Source organism: Plectropomus leopardus, chromosome 5 (assembly GCF_008729295.1).
Source record: "Plectropomus leopardus isolate mb chromosome 5, YSFRI_Pleo_2.0, whole genome shotgun sequence".
Taxonomy (NCBI): domain Eukaryota; kingdom Metazoa; phylum Chordata; class Actinopteri; order Perciformes; family Serranidae; genus Plectropomus; species Plectropomus leopardus.
Window position 1 is genome coordinate 30089031 of NC_056467.1, and position 24145 is coordinate 30113175.

The 24145-nt window shown below is 39.0% G+C and overlaps 1 protein-coding gene across 1 annotated transcript in view; it reads right to left on the bottom strand.

Moving 5' to 3' along the window:
* Positions 1 to 988: 988 nt before the first annotated feature.
* The window catches only part of LOC121943495, a 32649-nt gene continuing 9492 nt past the window's right edge, over positions 989 to 24145 (bottom strand). Inside the window, exon 9 of the mRNA XM_042487015.1 lies at positions 989 to 1105. Within this exon, the coding sequence (XP_042342949.1) occupies positions 989 to 1105 (117 nt within the window). The remainder of the gene's footprint in view (positions 1106 to 24145) is intronic.

The window sequence follows — 24145 nt, forward strand, 5'->3', positions numbered from 1 at the left end:
CTGGAGAAGCCTCTCTCGCCTCCAGAAGTCCGTCTTCCAGCTATAGGTGAGCCTGGTTGGATGCATCAGACTGAACTTCATAGCCCATGTCTTGGAAAGCAGAGATGGCGCCTTCATTTGCAGTATGATAGCTTTCATCATAATCCATTAGATGAAAAGACTTGAAGGACTTGTCAAACCTCTCATAGATGGCTTTGACCATGTACCGGGCGTCAGTGGTGCAGAGGCCAAGCAGAAGAGTTTCCAAACTGAGAGGGGCAGGGAGCTGCTGAGTTAGTCAGCAGTTTCCCAATTTCAGCACCGGCAGCTTCACGCTTGTTTTCCTGCTCTGGTTCGTCCAGGAGAAACTTGAGAGCGGTGTCCACCACCTTTGGTACAGGGGCGCAGTACTCTGTTCAAGCTGCGAGATCTCTGCTGGTTTGGCATCTCCTGCAGAGACCAGGCCACCGGTGATCTCAATGCCACCGAAGATTTTCAGCAGCATGTGCAGGGATAGAAGGAAGGTTTGTACTTTCTGTTCTCCTGCTGCGTGGACGAGTGAGACAAACATCTGAAGGTCTTCCAGTGTGACATTCCTGCCGAGCAGCTGTGAAAGACGCTTTTCTTTGTCTTCTTGTTCTTCCAGGAGCTCTGCTTCCCTCTGATGGAGACAGAACTGTTTCGCTGTCATCCAGGCCTGTCAACATCATTCTTTAGTTAGTCTCACAGTAATGTAGCTCATTTCACATGATGCTGTAGAGTTGACATTTAAAAATTACTTTAATTACAAGTAATTACATTTTTTTTTTAAATTACAGATTACTTACTAGTTCAGCCATGAACAGATGATCAGTTTCCGTCCTCTCAATTATTTCTTGAAACCTGCAAAAGTAAAAGGTGTCTTTTTAAAAGGTGTGTTTTTTTTAACCTTTTCAACTTAAACACATTGGTAAAATAGCTTTTATACACTGTGTTTTCTATCAGTGTATAAATCAAGGATCAGTTTGAGTTACTCCTCCAGGAAGCTTCTTCGTGTCAGCAGCCAGGTCTTCATGTCTCTGACAGTTAAATAGTCAGGGAGTTGATCCTGCTGCTTCATGAGCAGAAACTGTCTCTGCATCATTTTCTGCAACACAGATTGAATATAGATACACTGTAAGACATTTCTGTATATATACAACCAAATGCCAACAATAATATAAGGCCTGCTATTTTAAAACACTGTACATCTTTATGCTTTTTGCAGGCAAAAATTGTGCTGTAAAAATCAAACAGTCAAGTGCTAAGACAGTAAAACACAAATATACAGTTGAAGTACTTTACAGTGTTGACACTGTAAAATAATGGTAGGACACTTCAGCTGTCTGTAGTTTACCATCATTTTATGGGAAAATTTGTTACAGTGAGGGCTTTCAGCCGCTCAAAGAAACACCATACTATGCTACCAATGTTGGGGAGTAACTAGTTACAGCATTACTTAATTTAATCAAAACACAAATGTAATTGTAATTGGTTACAGTGACACTGAGAAAAATAGGTAATTATGTAAGTTACTAATAAAAAATGCTGGTAATTACAAAGGTGTTACATCTGAGTATATATAAGTGAAAAGCTTACATGATATGATATATGACATATGTATATGATATATATATAGAAAGTTTGAGAATATATATTAAAACCTGAGAATATATGTGTAAGTTTGAGAATATATATTAAAACCTGAGAATATATGTGAAAGTTTGGGAATATATATGAAAGTTTGAGAATATATATTAAAACCTGAGAATATACATAAAATGCATTTTTTAACATCACCAGAGCAGTGGCGCCATCTTGTGTTTTCATGATGATACAGAAGTTGCGGCAATATGCGTACGTCAGCATCTCAGATCTCAGCCCTTCTCACGAATGAAGATGTCATTAACAGCCTCGCCAATGCATGTAGGGGCCAAAATAATACTGGTAACCGTACTTAACAATACCACTCTACCGACGAAGAAATTCATTTGCTTTTTAATCACGGGAGAACAAATGCAGCGAACGTCCAAAGCCAAGCAGTCCCCCCTCATCAGGCAAACACACAGAGAAACTCACACTTAACCTCGCATGAGCCGCCACCAGCCCCTAACTACAATCTTCACCTGTTCACTCGAAAGGGCCCAAGAAACATAAAGTAAGAATATTGAATGTAGGCAGTCTGAATTGTTGTTAAAGAGTAAGATCTGTGGTTTCACCAGAAACAGCGGCTATCCCACTCTTCAAAGTAGCCAGGCTTCCTTGACTAAACAGTCATTTTTACCGCTGCCAGCTTATTGTGTGTCTTCGGTGTGTTTTAAATAGTTAGTTCAGATCCTAATCAAAGTCACACAACATCAGTCATTGTTTTGAACACCAGGTTGCCCCCTCAACAAGACAAGTTACACAACATTCTGTCCAAACTCACAACTGAACCAGCAAAAATTGGGATCTGTTATTTAATGCATGTCCATCTGGGCTCCTTAACTCGGTAACACTTGAAGAAGTGAGCAGTGAGCGGACATGTTTATTCTCCAAAGACTGTGAATGAGTAACACTCACTCAGCTGTTGTTCGTCCCTCTGTCTGTGTGACTTTTGAACATTTGTGATCTTCCTTTTTCCATAATTGCTGACTCATTACTGTAGCTTTGTTTTAGAGTTTGTCTTACATACTGATGTGTTTCACTTCACTGAGGAGTGAAGGTCTTGTTCTAGAAGTGTATTTCATTTAAAGTTCTCTCTGGAGGCCTCAGCCGCGGCCCTCCTCTCTTTGAACTCACTCTCATCACTTCATGTCAACCAAAGTCAGTGCTGTTGACATTTAGCACCCACGGGTCAGTGCAGGGTCACAGCCTCTGATGCAGCACGAACAAATTCATAAAGAGATTTCAGCCGATGGAGTTTCCAGGAAAAATAAATGAGGAGCATGGCAGTCGCCTCCTCTGTGCGTCTGATGAGACTTTTAACTGTGACAGCAGTCATCGTTTCTCTGCAGAGCTCCGTCCTTTCACCCCGCGGCTGCAGGTTCTTCGCATAAATTGAGTCAGGATTGTTTTCAAAGTGCCACTTCATGGTCTTCACTGTTGCATTATGACCACATCTGCATGCATGTGTGGCCATCTTTTCTCTCTGCCTGTCTGTTTAAAATGGCATTGTTCCCTCACCTAGTTTACAGGATGCAATAATGTATCCATCCATCTAAATCTTTGCTGAAGGTATATGATGATATTGCTCCCAAAAAATTCCACTGAACATACTGACAGTTGTCAGGGTTGGCTATAGATCTGTTCAGTAAGAGACAGTTCTGCTGTTGGTTTAAGAAACTGTTTAAAAAACAATGTTTGGTGATGCCACTTTGCTGTCTTTGTGTCCATAAAGTTTGCTGGAAGTGATTTAATGTAGCAATTTAAGTAAGCACTGTACAGGTTTAAAAAACAACCTTTTAAATCCTACATTGTTTGTCAGTAAGCAGCCACATGGTTATTTAGGAGGCAGTTTGGCCTTTTGTGCTTTGATCAAACCCCCCCTGTCGTCAGTGATGTCTTATACAACATAGTGCTATCTTTACTTATTTTAGAATATCTGCTGATCACTACAGTCTAGAAGCATATTTTTAATAACTCCTCTTCTGTTATTATTGTAGCTTTTCAACGAAAGTGCAGTCATACCCAACATATTTTCATCCACAACTAATTTCGGAATGTGAACAAAAGCACAGGGTTAGGTTTAGGCAACAGAAACACTTGATAAGGTTTAGGAAAAAACAGGAAGTGGCTCTACATTCAGGCAGGAAGTGGATGCTGGGCTCCCGGGTGAAAGTCCAGGGCATTGTTGGACCCATCAGCCACCCCTTCTGCCCTATAAGCAACCTTGCAGTCCATGACACAGCCTGCGGCGTATCATATGGTCACAAAAGGTTCCATCTGGCTGTGCTATCAACTGACACCTCTCATCTGTGTATCGTACTGCCGCGGCAGGTGCTGGTGATGTATCATACCGCTACGAAAGGTGGATTTTCCTCCAGCAATAAATGTCTCCAACGATTACAAATCACAATTTCCAGGAAGACCATAAAAAAACTTGCGAGTCTCCTTGTAGATCAAACCGGAGATAGACTTCACTCCAACACGGCAAGCCAGAGGGAAATAGTGAGCTTGGTGAACTTTACAGTGACACCAGGCACCTCCTTTATATTCCTCCTTTGCCTCTCATGTTCTCTGATTTTTCACTCTGTTCAGTAGACCGCTTCTTCAATCAGTGTATTTTCAAGTAATTGCATTATAACATTTTGTGAAGAAAAAATAGACTACATTTGTTCAGTCGCAGTGTTTGTGTTTTTTGTTTATTTGCTGTTTAAATGCAGACTATGTTTTTTTAATATCTGGTATTGTTACATAAAATTTTGGAATACTTACGTGAACAGTGATATTGCTATTATTTGCTTTATTATATTTCTGCAATTGGGAGTGCAGATTTTAAGTTAAAACTCTTTTCAACTAAACTCTCCCTAGTGTGGGGCCAGACATTTCACTTGGAGTGCTGAGGGCTCTCTGGCCTGTTGACAAATTCAGAGCATTGTCGGAGTTTAAAATTTGGTTCAGAGCACTGCAGTACTGCAGTGAAAGTTTATTATTTATTATTTATTAATTGGTATTGAAAAAGCTAAAATGGCTAAATTTGAAACATAACCGTTTCAAGCCCAGAAGGATTATGTGAAATTATGTCCCGCCCTGAACCTGTCAGGTCTCGACCAATGACTGCTCAGGGAGACAATCAAAGCTTTGATTCAGATTACTTGCAATTAATGTCAAATACTACTGAATAGCTATATAGTCTTTCTTTTTGATTTGTCATCACAGCTCATGAGGGTTGAGCTATAGCTCTGGTAATGACACTGAATGGCAGGAGTGACTTTATCCTCTCTGTAGATGTAAAAGCTCCAGAAGACGAGCTTCATGAATACCAGACTGACCCAATGCTGCACTTCACCAACAAACTGCAGACACCACAGCTGTTTCTAATTAGTAAATGAGTGACCTTGCATGCTGTAGAGGAGCTGGTGATAGCATCAACGAGAGAGCATTACTTTCTCACCCTACGGATTTCATTTAATTGATTTTTTTCATCTTACCTTTTGCTTTAAGCTCCGTAGCCTGCAGCAGTAAGACCCTGAAGCCTGAATCTAAATGGGAAGATTAAATGCAGATAAAGTCAATACGATGAACAATTATAAAGCTGCTTTTCAGTCTAGTTTTTCAGAGTTTTCTGGCTTACAAATGTGGATAGTGGTGAACAATAGTTTACATTAGATGTATTCTGTTTCTATGAGCAAGTATGTTTTTTTAAAGTGGTTAGTGTGTTTGCAAAATGTGTTATGGAGAGGAGATTGAGGTAACAATTTGCAGCCAAAATGTAGCTTCAACAAACCATAATGTTTTCTGTAAAGATAAAAACATGCAAACTTTTATCTTTACAGTGTTGTAAAGATAAAAGTTTGCATGCAGAAATGTAGATGAGAAGATTTAAGCCACTCATGTCTGTCTGTAAATAGCTTGTCTGCTTGCATGAGAAAATGATGATCCACAAATTTCAGATGAAGGGCAGGGAGTGATACAGTATACCCATATACTGTGTAAATTGAAAATAGAGATAAGTGATGCCATCTAAATGTTGAAGGAACCTGCAGGCATCAGGTATTGTCAGGAAATTGAAACTCATGTTATACAAGGTAGACTCAGTCTTTTTTTATTATGTTTAGAAAAAAATGTCTTGTGGTTCTGCAGTGGATACTTCTGTATCTTTTCCAGATGGCAGCAGGGTGAACTGGGGCGCTGGGGTGGCTGCTGTCTTTTCAGTACCCCTAGGGGTCTGTGCAGACACCTCACTTCGCCGAGGTCACTGACGCTCTGTTGATGGGAACCAGTGATGTTCTGGGCAGTTTTAATCACCCGCTGTAGAGCCTTCCTGTCCTGGGCCAAACATGAACCATGCCAGTTTGTGATGTTTACAGTCAGTATGCTTTCTATTGCTCCTCTGTAGAGGTTAACCAGGATCTTGCTCTGGAATTTAGCCCTCCAAAGTCTCCATAGGAGGTAGAGCCTTTTCTTTGCTTATTTGGTGATGTGTGATGACGTTCTCAGTGATAGTGATCCCAAGGAACCTATAGCTGTTCACCTGCTCCACCTGAGCGCCATTGATGACAGGGGTGTGTGTCTTTGCCTCCTTCTTATGACAACCAACAATCAGGTCCTTTGTTTTACTGATGTTGAGCAATAGGTTGTTTTCTGTGCACCACTTTGCAAGATTGTTGATTTCCTCCCGGTATGAACTCTCATCGTTGTTTCTAATACAGCAGATAATGGTGGTGTCATCCGCATATTATATTGGATGTAATCCAAACAAAACAAAGATAAGTAATTTTTTTCCACAAATTGTCTGATTTGCCCGGCATTGCCATGATAATCATGAAAAATGACATCATCTTCCAGACCTCCTGACGAGCTGATGAAAGTGTGCAAAGTCTAGTGGACTATAAATATTTTGTGTGTGAAAGGACTGCAGTGCTGTGTTTGGCCAAGTGGATAAATGTGCCTCAATATATAACTGTCTTTCATATTTAAGGAGCACAAGTTTGTTCAGTGGGTGGATCGGTGGGAAGGTGGATGGGTCCCACAAACAACTGTCTTTCATGTGGAGTGCTGAGAGTTTGCTTCCCATTTGGATGTGGCTTGTTTTTCTACATCTTACCATGTGTCCCTTTTGCCTAAACCTAACCATCTGTGACTTTGTTGATTAATCCTAACCATCGTGATGGTCCATGCAGCGTCATCCCACCATGTGCATATGTTGACACGGTAACAGCATCCTGGAGCGTAAACAGCTGACGCAGAATGATACTTAAATGTCATGAGTAGATGTAGAAGGTCACTGACAGAGCGGCACCGTGTGACAAGTTGGGATGAGATTAGCCGGCTGCTGATGGTATTTACCATATAGACATAAATCTATTTTACCATCAAACTCTCTTCAACAAAGTAAATGCATTTCACAAAATATCAAGCTTTACCTCTAAGTGGAGGGGTGTGAGATTTGGTTTACTGGAACCTCACATGCGTGCTTGCATTTGCTGTCAACATGTAATATTGATGTTGCTGTCACTGATATGATTTTTAAGCCTCGTTAGCTGCTTAGCAGGTGGTGTGACATCCTCTCAATATAAAGTCTGTTAAGACTACTTCAAATAACTTTTCTGTAATATGCGTCATCCGCCTAGAATCACACACAAATAAACCTCCCGACTCACAGCAGGATCTCTGAGCAACAAGTTATTGAAATATAACAATTTTCTTTTTAAGACCACGGCCTTTTGAATATTTAGTTTGTCTCAACCTTTAGAAAAACTTTGAGATGTGTCAGAGGGAGACACAGAAATGGCGAGGCAGAGAGGTGAGGTGCTTCATGTAGCAGAGGAAAAAAAGGAAGGAGCCACGCAGAGTAAAAGAGCACGGCGATTAGAGATGGCTCAAAAAAGGAGATTACTAGGTGGTGAACTTTAGCGTCTTCATTCCTGATGACTGTCTCCGTAACAAACATGTTGCTGTCAACTTTTAGCCCAGACCTTTCTTTCAGCCGCAGCCTGAGCGAGGGACGAGAGGAGTGGAGAGAAAAACCTGATGTTTATTTAAGTGCCACAGATGAGATCACAGCTCTTTAATTACACATTTACACATAACTCTACTGTGTCATGGCAACAGTCTCAAAAAGGAAGTGTATTTCAGACAGCATCACGTGCACATGCACACCTTTTTACAGCTTTTACAGTGTTGCTTTGAGTTCACACACAGGGAAATATATTCCAAAAAAAGTATTTTCGGACATTTAAGATCGACATCACTTTACTTGCGTTGCATTCAGACGCCTTTCACAAGTATTTAGACCTTTGAACCCTCAGCAAATTTATTTGATTTCTTTCAAAAACATGGGGAAAAAAGGCAAGAAGAAACTCACAAAAAATTGTAGATTTAGAAAATTATTTTTAAAAGAGCTATGGAAAAATTCTAGAGAACTATATTTCTAATTATTGTAGGTATAAATCTAAAATTATTAGATTAATATTCATAATTTATATTTGTATTTCGAAGCATTTTTGGCAGGTCTTTTTTTGTTAGTTTGGTTGGTTGGTTGTTTTTAAATTTTGCTAATTTTCTAGTCATTTTCTTGTACTTTCTAAAAAAATCTTGCTAAATTCTGAGTAATGTCTTCTTTAGTCGCTCGTTGCCTTTTTTTTCCATGTCTTTGACCTAAAAAGCCAAGTTTCCAAGGTCAAATTCAAATTTAACCTCCAAACAGCCAGTCATGGAAGAAATACGTCCTGCATTCAGAATCTTACTTACGGAAAAGGGCAAAAATATCAGCATCAAAATATAGTTAAGTATCAAAAGAAGAAGTGCTCATTACGTAGAATGGCTTATTTCCGGAAAAAATAAAAAAAATATATTATATGGTATATGGTACTATAGTTACTGATTCATTAATATGTTTATAACTTAAATGTTGCAGCTTGTAGAAGTGTAACTCATTTTTAAAGAATACTTATATTTGCAGATAAACTCCTGCACGCTGTCTAATTTGCAAAAGAAATAAATGTATTGCACCATTCTGGTAACTAAAGCTTCAGGCATGAAAGAATACTTTACCTTCAAAATCAGAAACTATTTACATATAGAAAGGCTAATTTTCCACATGATTTAAGCAACTTCATACATATATATTTTTTAGGGTATAACACAAGATTAGACTGAAACTAATGTACTGATAGCTTTATGATGTCATCAGACATTACCCCAATGTTGAACTGAAGTTGATGCCAATGAAGAGGTACCGTCTACACCATCGTGTAAATATAGACTTGCTGAGTGGTCAAGATATCTTCCAGTGTGAAGTCATGTCCATGTAAATACTGTAGACGTTTCTTGTTTGTGTCAGATTGCCCTTTCATGTGTGTGGCGTTCCCCTCCACTGAGGCACATCAGATGAGTTAACCTTACAGAGCGAGAGGTCATCGCCCTGTCCATCTCCGACCAACCTCCCTCTCAGTGGATAAAGATTTATTGACAGAGTGAAGCAGGAAATCCATCGACCTGTTAATAGAGGTTGAGACCTCCAGAAGAAGAATAGAGGAATTTAACTCTCTACTTGTGTCTCAAATCAAAGGCTGGTTTCCTCCGTCAGAGTGCATGACGTGTGGCTCTCGTTTTTGTACATTTATTGGACACAGCTGTAGTTTTCAGTGTATCCCTCAGTATCTCAATTTTTACTCTCCCCTGATCAGTTGTTTAACCCTTTTGGCCCACTTCAATATTACACACACTCGTATTGCTCCGTACACAAAATGTGCTTCTTAAAATCAAGATTTAAAAAATATTACGCTTTACTATGATTTCTACTTTAATGGAGTTTATTTATTTTTTTAACATCAGTCCTAATCATAAATATCAAATATTCATTAATTTTCAGAATTTTAACCCTTTAAATGCCAGGTTTTTTATCATGATGATGATGTTTTTAGATGAAAAAAATAAATAATACATAAAAATCAATTACTGTCAATATACTACATTCAACAACTAGCTAAAAGGGGGCATATCGCTGTCTACTGTGGAGTCTGACATACTCCCATCAATAAACTGATTCTTCCCTGGTGCTTGTATACTGTATACCAATTAAATGGCTGAATAGAGCTATAACTGTAGCTCAACTTAACAGGCAAACATACTGAGTAAAGGAATTCTAACTGGGAGTTCACGCTTGGCATGTGGGAAGTTTCAGCTGGTTGCAATCTGAAATCCTCACTGCTAGATGCCACTAAATCCTAAAAACTGCTCCTATAAATAAAAATAAATGAATAAACTTTTTTTGCATCATACTTGAATGTGTGTTGTTCAGAATTGACCATTTTTATTTTGCAGAAGTAATCGAAAATCCATATAACCTCCAACACTTTGTAGCAGATTGGTTAGAAAAGGCTTTAAAAGTGTTTGTGGCTCATTTTGGGACACTGAAACTGGGATGAAATTCCTTAAGGTTTGCAGGCTCATAAAAGCTGATTTCCCCAACAAGCTGTGAACAATTTTCATGAGTAATCTTTGTCATAATCTGTAGCGGATGACTCAGCCTCACCATTACTTTGAATTTAATAAATATCGATACACCTGCCTCCTGCTGTTTGTCTTCATCAGCCCGTTTCTCCCTCCGCTCTCCATCTGTTATTACAAAACTCGCTGGCAGAAAAATACTGCATTTATCTGCTCATTATTCGTGGCCCATCTGCGGGGATGATTGCTCACCTAATTAACTGACATTTATACAAATGAGGCCTGATCACTGACCCATATATCTCTCTCTCACACACTTTCTTTAACAGTCCCTACCTTTAGTTTCCTCTCTGTGTGTTTTCTTGCCATCTGTATGTCTCCCTCTCTCCTTCCTGTCCTCTCTGTCTCTCTCTGTCTCTCTCTGTCTCTGAATGTATGTGGGATGTGCTCCATGCTGGATGTTAGGTGGTTGCCTCTGTGTTCGCTCCTCTCATCTGTTCATCTCTCTCTCCGCAGCCTGCTGCCGCTGAGTAGGAGCTCTATGTGGATCAAGAGTTGAAGAAGGAGTCGACCCGAGACTGGTGGTGAGTTTCTCTCCTTACTTTTTTTTCCTGGCCACATTTCCTTCTCTGGGGATGGCAGTAATTGGGCCAGACACTGGAGAGAAGACAAGGAAGAAGAGGTGTAGTGTCAGAAGTCTGTAAGTGGAGATTGTGTAGTGTTTAGCACTTTGCTGGATCACTTTCTCCTCAATTTACAGAGCTCACTGGTTGTGAAATGTACCATATGCAAGCCAGTGGTGGAATGTAACTGAGTACAGTTTACATACTTTAGTATTTCCATTTTTTGATGCTATATTGTTTTACTGCACCACATCTCAGTGGCAAATGTACTTTTTACTGTGCTACATTTATATGTGAGCTTTAGTTTCTTTACAAAATCAGATGAATAATTCAGTAATCCAGTGGCATACAGTAGTAACAAAGAGCCCCAGTGCATGCATCATCGTATTGCCTCACCACATGATCAAACTCCTCTCCTTTTTGTCCTTTCTGTAAAAAGTTGTCTCAAGGTCTTTTGTGGCTTGCTATTATACTATTTTTTTTGCCATCGAACACAGTCCCAGAAAGTTTACTCTTACATATGCAGTTTTTCAGACAGGAAGGTGAAAAGGGAGAACACTCTCAATCATAGTTTTATGGACTAATTGTAAAATCTGCTGGCTGACCCCCCCCCCCCAAAAAAAGGAACACAAAGGTGTCAATCATGAGCACAGTATCAAATAACTGATTCAGATTAAACTTATCAAACACTTACATAAAAAAAATCAGCATGATAAGAACAACCTTAAATGACAGAAACCATTTCTGGGTGTTTGAAGTGTACTTTGTATTTTTAGTTTGGCTCATGTACCATCGTAACCTGTACTGCAGCCAGCCACCAGGGGGCGATCAAAATGTTTTGGCTTCACTTTCGGGAGCAGTCATGTCGTCCATCTGTATATACAGTCTATGGCTGAACAAACTTGCAGGCGGCAAATTATATGTTTAATGTATGTTTCTCCACATAATGGCGACGAATGATCCTGCTCAGTGAGACATTCAGTTTCCACACGATACTCTGGAGAAAACAGTGACAGAGAACAATGTGAACTGTCCCTGAATCAGCTTTCTGATTAATAGATTTGATACATTTTCTGACAGGATTTTGTCTCACAGTCAGATGAGAAAACACTGCACACACACACACACACACACACACACACATATGTGTGTATATATAAAATATAGATATATGTTCACAACAAACATGAAGTACACTTAAATTTCAATTTATTCATTTAAAATATGGGACAGGGCAATGAACATTTACATGTAAATATGCAAGATTATAGCCAGAGGCTAATTTACATCTGAAGTCCCATGGCAGACTGATGTATGAGATACAAATAATGCTGTACAGAATGTCATTTTTTACATCCAATCGCTTCTGTTGAGGGAAATTAAAAAATCCTCATTCACTATTCTCAGTTCGATATAATTTTTTCTAGCAACTTAAGTTATTGACTGCAATAGTGATAGATCCAAAATAAAAATGTTGTCATTGTGGTTCTGTAATTATGCAATTTATTTTGCTGTTACTGATTGATTGCCCTGTCAATACAGCCACGAGCCTCGCTTTGTGTGCAGCAAATTCGCAAGCAAACAGTTTTTTTTACCATAATGGTAATAATTTTGCAGTGATTTTCTATCTTTTTCAGTACATTTTGACTTTCTCTTGCGCCATTAAAAATGTTTGGATCCCATAAGTCAGAAACAATCCTATGCAGCTACCACAGGAATCTAATTCTATGAATAGTACAATATTGGCCTTGGTGGTATGTAATTTTTCATACCTTCATACTTTCCTGATATTTCAGGGAGTCTGTAGGGAATTTATAAAAGCACAAAATCTTAAGAATAGTATTATTCTTACATCTATTTCCTTTATTAAACAGAGAAATAACTCTTAACTTTCTCTCAGTCATGAAGACTGACGAGGCTCAATTGCCCTATTAACTCATCATTAAACACACTTCATTCAAACTCGACAGAAACAAAATACCTCCCCTCGACAATAACCAGCTCTTGGTTGAAATAAATCCTTAATTCACTTCAAGTTTGATGTAAAAGAAAAATTCCCTACAGACTCTCTCTGCCTGCTTGCCACCAGCTGTTTACAGACCTGTAACTTCTCCCTCCACCACTAGGTGTCGCTGTGTCTTTCATCTTAGCTGCCTGTTCCACCAGGAGAGACCAGAGACTGAGCTCTAGTGGTGCATGCTGTGCACTACATAAAATGCGTTTAACAGAAAGAGGAGCACCTGTATTTATGACTGTATTGAAAAACAAACCTTCAGGATTTCTGAATACCCTGGTTTATAGTAATACTGTGATATCACATATGCAAAGTACAATACAAATAACTTTAGTGTAGCCTAATCTTTATCTGAAACTTTGCAGCATTCGAATGTTAATTTGTCAATGTCGATAATGTCCATGTTACAAATGAAGCTTTGAACTACTGGGCACAGCCCGAGATACAGTATGGATGTAATTGTACAAACAGAGAAAACACATGCAGAGCCACACATGCATGTTGACCACTGACCAAGACGTTCAGGACTTGAAGGGCAAGAGCGATGCATTCTGGGTAAGAGTAATGGTTCATTAGTTATATCCTACGGCAACCCAGCCAAGTGGTGATGAATGAGTGCTGTTGGGGGGGTCATTACTGTACGTGCACGAGTGTGTGTCTTTGTATTAGTTTGCACTAGTTATGAATTTATAATCTCTTTGTGTGCGTGCGTGCGTGTGTGTGTTTGGGGACGTTAATTTATGAATGTGTGTTTTTCTTTTTCTCATTTTTCTATGTGTAGGCGTGTGGTGTTCGTGCATAATTGCCTGTCTGTGTGGTAATTAATGTACATGCTCAGTGAGTGTGAGTGCGTGTGTGTATGTGTGTGTGTGTGTGTGTGTGTGTGTGTGTGCGCACAGGCGCAGGCGTGTGTGTGTGTGTGTGCATCTATTCTGGGTCTCTGTTAATCCAGCTCTCGTCACCCTTAGCTGGCTGATGGAGCTCTGAGCTCATGTCAAGTTGTCAGAGGAATTCAGAGGAAAACTGCAACAGGACTCAATTATTGTCTACTCATGGACGACTACCTACACACAGGCACACACACACACACACACTCACTCACAGAGACGTCCCATACGTCCTCCAGCTCGGCTCTGACACTCCTATTATTTCTCACTTCTCTCAGTCTCTCTCTCCTCTTACAGTATGCGCTCTCCCTCCTCTCCCCCTAACGCCTCCAGTCATCTCCACTCCACCTTCCTCTACGATAATTTGTTCATTCGTTCCTCCATTCCTTCCATCTTTTCTTCAATTTACTCTCTCCTCTTGCTGGCTTTCGTTCTCTCAAATCCGTCCTGTTGGTTTGTCACCATAGCTTCGCTGACTTCCTGTCAGAGCTGCAGTTTAATGGGATGCATGTGGTGCTGAATGTATCTATGTGCGTTTGTGTGTGTGTGTGTGTGTGTGTGTGTGTGTGTGTGTGTGTGTGTACATCAGCACAGAGGTAAATGGCCTTGTTTTAACCAACCAGACCTCACCAGAATGATTTGTGTGTATGTGTTTGTGTGCGCTTACACGCTCTGGTGTGTGTCGACTGAACTATTCTCATCAGCCAGATGTGACATTGATAGATGCTTTTATGGATGCAGTTCGGCAAAGTGTGGCACCACGGAATTAACTAACAGGGTGTAGAGAGAGTGTGTGTCTGTGTGTGTGTGTGTGTGTGTGTGTGTGTGTGTGTGTGTGTGTGTGTTTGTAAAATAGAGGGGGCTGATGAGTCTCAGAGGTGTGTTTCCAGTAATAGAAAGCACATAAAAAGGACATATTACCATTTTCTATAAAATTACCATTTAGAGGGAGTTAAAATGTGAAAACTCTGGGGGCGAGGCTGCAGTCTCACCGCTGACTCTCAACACTTGTTTGGTAAATATTTTCAGTTTTGTTTTTTTTCCAAATGTAATTTTCATTGAAGCATTTTCAAAAATATGACAGTAGCTTAATTGTCATATATAAATCAGTAGAAAGTACATGATCAACTTGCCCACACCGGCTTATACAGACATAACAAAACGAAAATAAATATCTTTATTTGAAGTAAATGAGTAAGTAGAGTAAATTTAAATTACTAAATTACTTTCTAGAGGCCTTTTTTTTTTTTTTGCTTTTTTGGTGTGATTTCAGGGTTTTCCTCTCTATGGATTCATTGTTTGATTTGAGCCCATTTTGTTCCAACTCCCAAGGGCTGTACCACAAAGCAAAATTAGTGTCTGATTAGTGGTGAGGTATGTTGAGCCGGGGCATCCATCTTACTAAGGTGGCTCTCTTTGAACCTGGCTAGATCGCCCTGGTAACTTATGCAGGAAATTTAACTGGTTAGGAACATTTTTTGTTTTGTGTTTCAGCTTGAAATCAGCTGAATAGTGTCTTTCTCAGCTTCTTTGAGTAGCATCACTCTGTAATTACAGTCAGTATATGAGTTATATTGATTCTTACATGAGTGAAAACATTATAAATACTTGTTGTCCATTTTGTTGAGCAGTAACGTTGCATTAATGCAACCAAACAAGCTGTGCAATTTAAGTAGCACACACTGTATGCATCTTTGCATCGCATTTTGTATGTTTGTGCACTACACAGGAACCCACAGTTTATCACTGATGCTGAAAATCTGAACAAGAATATTGTTTTTATTGTATTCACACTGTTGTTTTTGCTCTCACTGAAAGTGTGTATGGTGTTCTCTGGTCCATTTGACTTGCTGAAAAAGAATTGTCTATAAAATCACAGGCAGTGTCAACATTAGTAGTTAACTATATTTTTCATTAAAGTGACATTTATGCCCACTAAATCTTACCAAAGTGTTACAATTTTGGATTATGTTTATATGCTCGGTTTGGATTTTTTTTTTTTTTTTTCAGATTTACTTTGTGTAGTTTATTAAACAGTGCATCAATTTTACAACTGATATTTTTTTCTGATCACAGTGTTTTTTTTTTTATTAGTGACGTAATGTGACAAAAAGGAGTGACATATATAGAAAAGGTAAAAGGGACAAATGCTATAGACTCACCTACATACATACAACATACATACAGGAAAGAACATGTAGCAGTTATGATTAGTATGTGTTTCAGCAGGTGTCTAGGAGTAGAGATTATATATTTGGTCATATTTGGTGGCTGATCAATTTGTCTAGTGGTATTTATCACGGTAAAACTGACTTCACTTTGATTTGTTCAAAAACTAAAATGATTAACATGCCTCCTTCATTACAACTCAGTGTCAGACCTAAATATAGTTATTGATTATCATCTTTAAATCACATATAAAGTTCAAGTCACATTAGAAATAATGGAATAATGAAAGATATTGGATTTATTAACTTGTGCATTCACACAATTAGTAATTTTCTTTCAGCCTTCCTCTCTCGCCTTAATTGAAGCAAAAGTGTAGCTTTTTACAGTAATACTTTCTAATATTTTGTCACTGATCCTGTGTTCAAGTTTCACTCTGGTTTTAATGGTTGAAAATGAGACTAGATATGAGCAGACCCATCGGTTTAGTCTGCCATCCTCATGTATCTTTCCAGTAAAGTGTAAAATACAAAGAGAGGTATCTGCTATCTACTTGGGCAGACTGGCATATTTCATTTCTCCTCTCACTGTCGGCTCCACTGCTGCAGGACACACGGAGATGATGGATGGATGTAAGCAGAGAACGTCCTGCTGCTGCGGTGGGAATTGGAAAAATGCCTTGCCTCTTTTTCCCTTTTTATCTGGTATAATCTTTACTTTTAGACTTTTTTATTGTTGAGATAAGAAATGGAAAAGAACAGGAGTTCAGGGTTCACTGCTGTGTGAAAGAGCACACACAGCACAGCTTATAGTGAGAGAGATGGATGGTGGTGAAGTAAGTGTTTGGCAAGACAGATGCATTTGTCCTGTTACATTACCATCTGTGCTGAACGAGCTTCAGGAGAGGAGAGAGGACACAGAGAGGAGAACATAATTAAAGACGTGAGAGGAGAACGAAACCACATGAAAAAAAAGAGAAAAGATACAAAATAACAGAAGAATATCTGTTATTTTATATGTTTTTTCCTGGTTCAAGATAAGGAGGAGCCATCCTGAATTTATGTGTACACACGTGCTTAAACTCTTTCAAGCACACGCTTTTATTTTACAAGCAACATAGTTTAGGAGTTCTTATAATTCTATGTGTGTGAAGTGATTTATGTGACACTACTATGTGTAAAAGTGAAGTTATTGAATGTTTTTCCCTCCAGAATTCCCCCTATGAATGCAAAAGCACATTTTTCCAAATTAAGAGTTGTAATCTAACCTAAACCAGTCCATTGATGTGTAGAGTGTTTTTGGTAACACCACACTGTGTTACACTGCCTGTTCAAGGTGGGAATATCACGCCATTATGCCACCTCGCCGTTCTGTATAAAACATATGTTGCGGAAAGCGGGAACAGAGTGTTCTTGCCTCTGAGGTAGGGACGGAGGTAGTAATGGCCCCAAAGCAAGGTTTGTGTGAAACGTAAGGCCACAAAATGCGTGAACATGGGCAGCATGAGTGTGATACGACCCACCACGGAAGATTTAAAAAGCAGCTGTTAGCATAGCGACTAATTCAAAGATGAAAAAAGCAGCTGTAAATGTCTGCAAACTGGGAAAACAATGAGATTCAGGTGCTCCTTACCTGTAGAGCAGAGGACGAGATCAGCCACCAACAGAGATGGTAAATTATTGTGATTGACGTGTTATTCCTTTATTATTGTTTCGAAAGTGCTGCCACATTTGTTTCATTTGTTAAACATCCCGCCCGTCATGCGTCCTTTAAGTGCAGGATGCCGTGATGCCGTGTATATTCACACACTGGAGCGGAATGATGCTGCTATTATTTGGCTCTGTGTGAAAATTCAGGGGCGGTTTAAAGGGGGGACTTCGTTGCGGCCCTATAGTGCAATCTCTGTTTAATAATAGCTTTTGTTAGTAGCTAGCTAATAGTAGCTTTTCCTCCTCCTCCTGCCAACCAACCACTGGCATTTTTTGTGCACTGTGCCTGTTATGATACAGAACCACCACATCGCTGTAATGCCTCAACTGCTATTACTAATGGCTGAAATTCACAAAGAGCAACGCTTGTTAGAAAATAGTGTTTTCCATGAAGCTGGCAGAGTTTTGTGCAGAGCTGGAGGCAGAACAAGGCAGCTGTCTTATAATTCTCTCTGCAGGAAAAACTGGATATAATTTTTCTTTAAGCATGTTTAATTATTAACTCATAGTGCACACCTATCAAACAATACGATTCACATATTTTTATTGGTAAAGTTACATTCCTGCGTTGCGTTAACATACAAGGATGCATCTCGTGCATACTGCAACACAAAGCAGGAAAATGAAAAAAATACCTGAAATGATTCTGCGCAGAAATGAAACAAAAATGTTTCTCCATCCTTCAAAATCCCAGTGAAGGCGGTTCTGTGAAGTTTATAACGGCTTTAGTTGAGTTTGTCATTGGAAGGTGTTGAATAAAAACACTTCCTTCAGTTCTCTAGTTTATTTTTTTGTATTAGAGATCAGGAGCCGCAGCTCATTTAGAGTCTGTTAACACTTATTCCCTGCTGTCAGAGGGATCTGTTTCTGCTGGAAATTAAATGTGGAGTCTATCCAGTGCAACTTAAATTATTCATGTAGTTTTGCTTCTTGTTTGCCTGTAAAGGTGTGAAGACTCTAAACAAAATATCTGAGTGCTGATCAGAATACAGCATGAGATTCAACAGACTGCAAAACAGGAGGCAAGCAGGTGAAAACACGTCTGTTATTTGGAACGCTTCGCTTTGATTAAAAAAAAACAACTGAATAAAACTGCTATGCATCAGCAACATGGAAGAGAGGGTTTACTCCTTATAGTTCACACTCTTTGTCACAAATATTAAAGAGTTTATGAGGAAATTTATGTGCAGTCACTTTATACAGCCTGTTGAAACAAAGTCAAGGCATCACTGAAAAAAATCCATCCATTATCCTGTATTATAAAATAAATTAACACGTTTAGAAAAAGTGAGTGGTGACTGGTTGTTCTGTAGGCTATGATCAAACGTAGGTCAAAAAATTGTGTCGGGTGGTCATAGAAGACAGGAGCCAATAGGATAAACAGGAATGACGTCCAGGCACTCCAAAAATGTGAAAAACGTGAAAAACAAGAAAAGATTGCGTTAAAAAGCCTTTATTATAGTGGCTAAATCATTTAAAAAAAAGCCAACATGTTTTGACTACTGCCGGTCCTTGTCAGGGCTTTAAAGACATATGAAATATATGTATACCACCTTTATAACGAACAGAACATGAAATCAGATAACCCCCCACAAAAGCATAAATATGAGAAAAAATATGCCATTACAACGAGTAACTGCAATTACCCCATGGCTAGACACTTCAGCGATGTAGAAAACGACAACAACTCTTCATCTTCGGCTGAAGCTGAGGTGAATCCATGTGTAAATTGAGGTCTCTTTGTAACGGGTGGTGTTCAGGAAACCAGAACAGTTGGTAATGACATTAACTGTTACAGCTAGAACACTCGCACTGTAGCATCGCCGTTGCATGAAAACGCCCAGCAGCCACATGCAATAAGGAACCAAGGTTGCTGAAGCAGTTCTCGTGGACAGGAACAGAGTCCAGTATGGACCAAAGTGCTTGAGAGTGTTGGATAAGTTGCAAAGAAAAATCTGGCAACAAGTTACTTTGAGGCTGGGTTATATATGCTGGCCATGAGTAATGAGGAACAGGTGAACTGATTCGCCTTGATGAGGTGAGCATGGCTAGTGCTAAGGAACAGGAAAACCGGGATGAATGGAAAAAGAGACAAGTGAGACAAGAATTCAAAAGCAGGAAGAACCAATGGCTACATTTACATGTACAAAATATTCTGGTCTTTGCCCTTAGTACAAAAAAGATAATATTCCTACCAAGCTGTTTACATCATAGGTGTGGTCCATTGCTGCTAAGTGACCATTTAGAGCAGGATTATACCCAGAATTCATCCGTCCAAACTGTCAGTTGCAGAAACTCAGTGGTGTTGGAGCAAATTTTTGCTGTTAATAGGAGCCAGCTTTGAGTGAAACAAGCTGACAGTGAATGAGGGAATCTTACATTTCTGAAGGCTAACTGAAAACATAAAATTTGATTTCTAAAGGGGACCTATAATGGTCATTTTCAGGTTCATACTTGTACTTTGGGTTTCCACTAGATCATTTTTACTTGCTTTAATTTTTAAAAAACACTTACACTGGAAGACCTGTGTTCAGCCTCTGTTTGAGATGCTCCCTTTTAGCAGCTGTTTCTTTAAGCTCCTATTTGGAATAAGTACGTAATTTTAAAAACAAAGTTACAAACAATAGCGATACTAGGCCATGCCTAAAATAAAATCTAAAAGAAAAAAGACCAGACAGAAGACAGAAATTATCAGCACTGCAGCGATAGTTTTGACTCGCTGGAAGCTGATGAAGCTCCTTGGATGGCTTCGCTGCTTCAGTGCATTTTGTGATGCGTCTGCCACCTGTCTGAATCTAATGTTCTTACGCAGGTGTGCTCGTAGGCACTAAACATAGCACAGGCCTATTTAAAATGCATTCGTACTCAGTGGTATCGACAGACTTTGGACAGTACTCTTAAAAGTAAGTCTGGTACTCAAACCTAGACGACAATTAAAAAAAATACTGAAAAATTTAAGACAAGTACTGACTAAAACATGCTGCAAATAAGAACAAAAAAACTTCTACAAAGTCAAAAGAATCCATGAAAAGCAAACACGCTGCAAATAAGGAAATTACATAAAGTCAAAAACACATAAACCACAAAAATAAATGCAACAGAAAAACGCTGTATATCAAGTCAACACAACAGAAGTTTTAAGTGGAATAGTTTGATTATCAACCCTAAAGAGGCCAGACAAGATGCTATTTGTTTTTGAAGCCAGAAAAAAATTGGAGTAAAGAGGCCATATAAAAAGATATATGTAATCTTATTCACATTTGGGCACAAGTCTTTTACAATATTACACAAGAAGCCTAGAGCCTAGAAGCCTTAAGAACAAATATTGGAGCCGTTGTAGCCTGTTTCCCCATGTCGGCCATCGGCCGGTTATCTGAACTCCAAATGCACAACATACCTGGAGGTAGAAGAGAAGTTGAGGTAAGAGCTAAAGTCAGAGGCAGTGGAGGGAGTTAGTAGTGCAGTGTGAATAAAGCCACAAACAAAAAATTGACTTCTATGCACCTAAGACCCAACAACAGCAGACTCACGCACGGCTGTAATTCCGGGGCTGAGGATCTATTTAGCATCCGCCTCGGGGCTCAAACTGTCTTTGGAACACAATACAATAGAAAAAACTCTCAGAGCAAACACGCAGCCCAGGACTCAGTTTTCTTCGGTTGCTTCTTCTTCCTTTCACGCCCTGTTTAACCTCAATTTATGCTCTGATTTCACATCCACTTTTACATTGTACTTATTCAGCTGATGCTCTTACCCAGAGTGACTAATGGTACGTTGAACCCACCAGTGCTATTAGCTCCTGTTCCTGATAGTAGATGTATATGCTTATAGCTTCCTGGCAATGTTACTGTGACTCTGAAATGATGATGTAATTTAGTGTCTGAAAAATACAAAGTTTTTTTATTAACTTTTTTGACAGACAAACATAATGACACAACCAATCTGTTGCTGCAGCAGATCACTTTACAATGAAAATTAAGTAACAGACCAAACAGAAGAAAAACAAATCTGGGCAAAATGAGCTAAAAGTAAAGTAAAGAATGGACAGATTAAACTGTGAAAATAAAAAAAAAATCTAAAATAAAGGGGCCCCATTGATGAGTATATGAGGTGGCATATTTTCCCTAATGGTTTTGACTGGCTCCTCAGATTGCAGAGAACAATCCGAAAGTGGCAATAAAGCCTGCCAGTGCAAGTCCAAGTCCAAAGATTGGTTTGGTGGTAGGAGAGACTGTCTCCTCATAAACACAGCTGAAGAGATTCTGGCAGTGGCTTATGCAACCGCTACCTGATACTGTACTTTATGAGAAAAGATACAAAAGAAAATTCCCACATTGGATAAAGAAAAATACCAGTTTCACTTTTACACTTCCAACAACAATTGTCAACCACTAGTCCCATTTTTTGAAGTTTCATTAGTGTTTAAGACTACCTTTGGATGATTTTTTTAATGTGTAAATTTTCCTCCCCTCTGACATCTGCCACCATTTTGTTGTTCTTTGATCTGCTTCTGTATTTTAGTTCATGTCGTTCCCATATTGTCCTTAAATTTTCACAGTTTGCGTAGACATTGTTTGCCCAGCTGTTCTCATTCCCAAGTCATCAAATACTGCCAGTCAGTCTGTAATTTCTTTAACACTGACACCAAAAGCCACATTTCATGGGGGTATGATACACCAGGGGCTGCGTCAGTTTATAACACATCCAATGGAATCTATTGCGGCAGAAACCCTGCCTGAAGGGTGGTGGATGGGTCCAACAAACCCTGGACTTTCAACTAGGAGCTTGCTGTTCGCCTCCTGTATGAATGGTGAGCCAAATTATGATGTTTTTTTCTAAGCCTAACCATGCACTTTTGTTGCACAAGGAAATAAACGTAAACACGAGTTATTTTACTGACATTGAAAGTTTATTCTGAAAAAGAATGTATGCCTCTAACAAGAAAAAACTGTACATTTCCTGTGAAAACGCAAGTGTATTTTAAAAGGACACAATGCACTTAAACGCATAAATTAACATGCTATCCCAGAACATTAACAACAGACACAGACCTCGTGCATCATACATAGACATGAATAGCACTGACCAAGTGGCAATATTTGACGAGTTGGGGTTAGAACATATTTATTTGCCATAATTTTTAGGCTTGGGCGGCATCACGGTATCATGGTACACCAGGGTATTTAGTATTCCTGACAGTATGACTTTCAATGTCAAATTACAGATGCTCATTATTAACCTTTATATGGAGAGGCTGTACTGAGGATGTTTTGCATGTAGTGCACATCATGCGCTACCAGAGTTCAGTCTGGTGCAACAAGCAGTTGAGCTGCTGAGTGGTGGGGATAACAATACAGTACAGGACTGACTCTAAACAGCGGGCCAGTGTTAAAACCACAACAGTAGAGAGAGCAGAGAGGCCACAGGGAAAACAGCTTATTTTCACATCTAACTCTGAATTAATTTGACCAAACTGAAGTTTGTGATTGACGAAACAGTAGACTAATTAACTTTATGACTAACAAGACTTACAAGGGTGGTTTTGCTGAGTTTTATTTTTTTTCTGTCTTGTTCAGCACCTCACAACAATATCATTGTTGGTGAAGTTCCAGGAATGTATGAAAAACATTACTCAAGCCTAATCATTTATTAAAAGACTGAAGCTCTTTTACTCCTTGACAAATTAAAGAATAATTGTTTTTTTCTCCTTTTCACTTCAGACGACCCACCAAACTCTTTATGCAGCTCCGTATTTGTAGATACCTCCAAAACTCCCTTTTGTGTGCTTAGACAAAATAATCTTTCAGCTCTTGAAAGGCCTGATTTAAAAAAAAAAAAAGATGTGAGAATTTTTTTATTTTGATGCAGTCTGACTGATGGTAGGAGCACAGTAATCCACAAAGAAACAGCGGCTAATAAATTCACACAGTACTCGAACGAAATAGAAGACGACCTTGGCAATACGATTTCCCTCTTGCATCACCTGTTTTTGGATAAAACGTTTTGAAGAGAAACACTTTGAGCATTTTAGGCTGATAAACCTTATCTCAAATTGACGGTGGATTTTTTTTTTAGCACAGTTAATACAAATGCTTTACAAATTACTCCACTTTATAATAAAACATTAAACAAACGAAACAGTAACAGAAAAAGAAGGAAAGCAGAGAAGAGCAGCACAAAAACAGCAGAGAGAATAAAGACAAAAGGATATGAATAAGATACAAAAAGATATTTAATATAGTTTATTGTTTTATTGAGATAATAATAAACTAAATTAATTGAAACATATTGAAATGGAGTTGTTAAAATGAGGTGGAGTGATTTGGACAAACATCTCAGACATCTCAGACATTTCTTTATTCAGAGTTTTGGTCACGTACTCACACTCGTAGAGCAGTTTTTGGACTATGGAAAGATTTTGTGATCAGGCGGTTGAATTTAACATGCCATTCTCATGTCCCCTCGTGTGTCATGTGTCTCCCCCCACTTCGTGGACTGACACTGATTGTCTCCTCAAAGAGAACGAGGTTCAGCAGGCATAAAGAAAATGATTGTTGAGAGCCCAATTTGCTCCCTGATTTAGCCTCTATGTAGCCTAATGAGAGTTTGTGTGTGTGTGTGTGTGTGTGTGTGTGTGTGTGTGTGTGTGTGTGT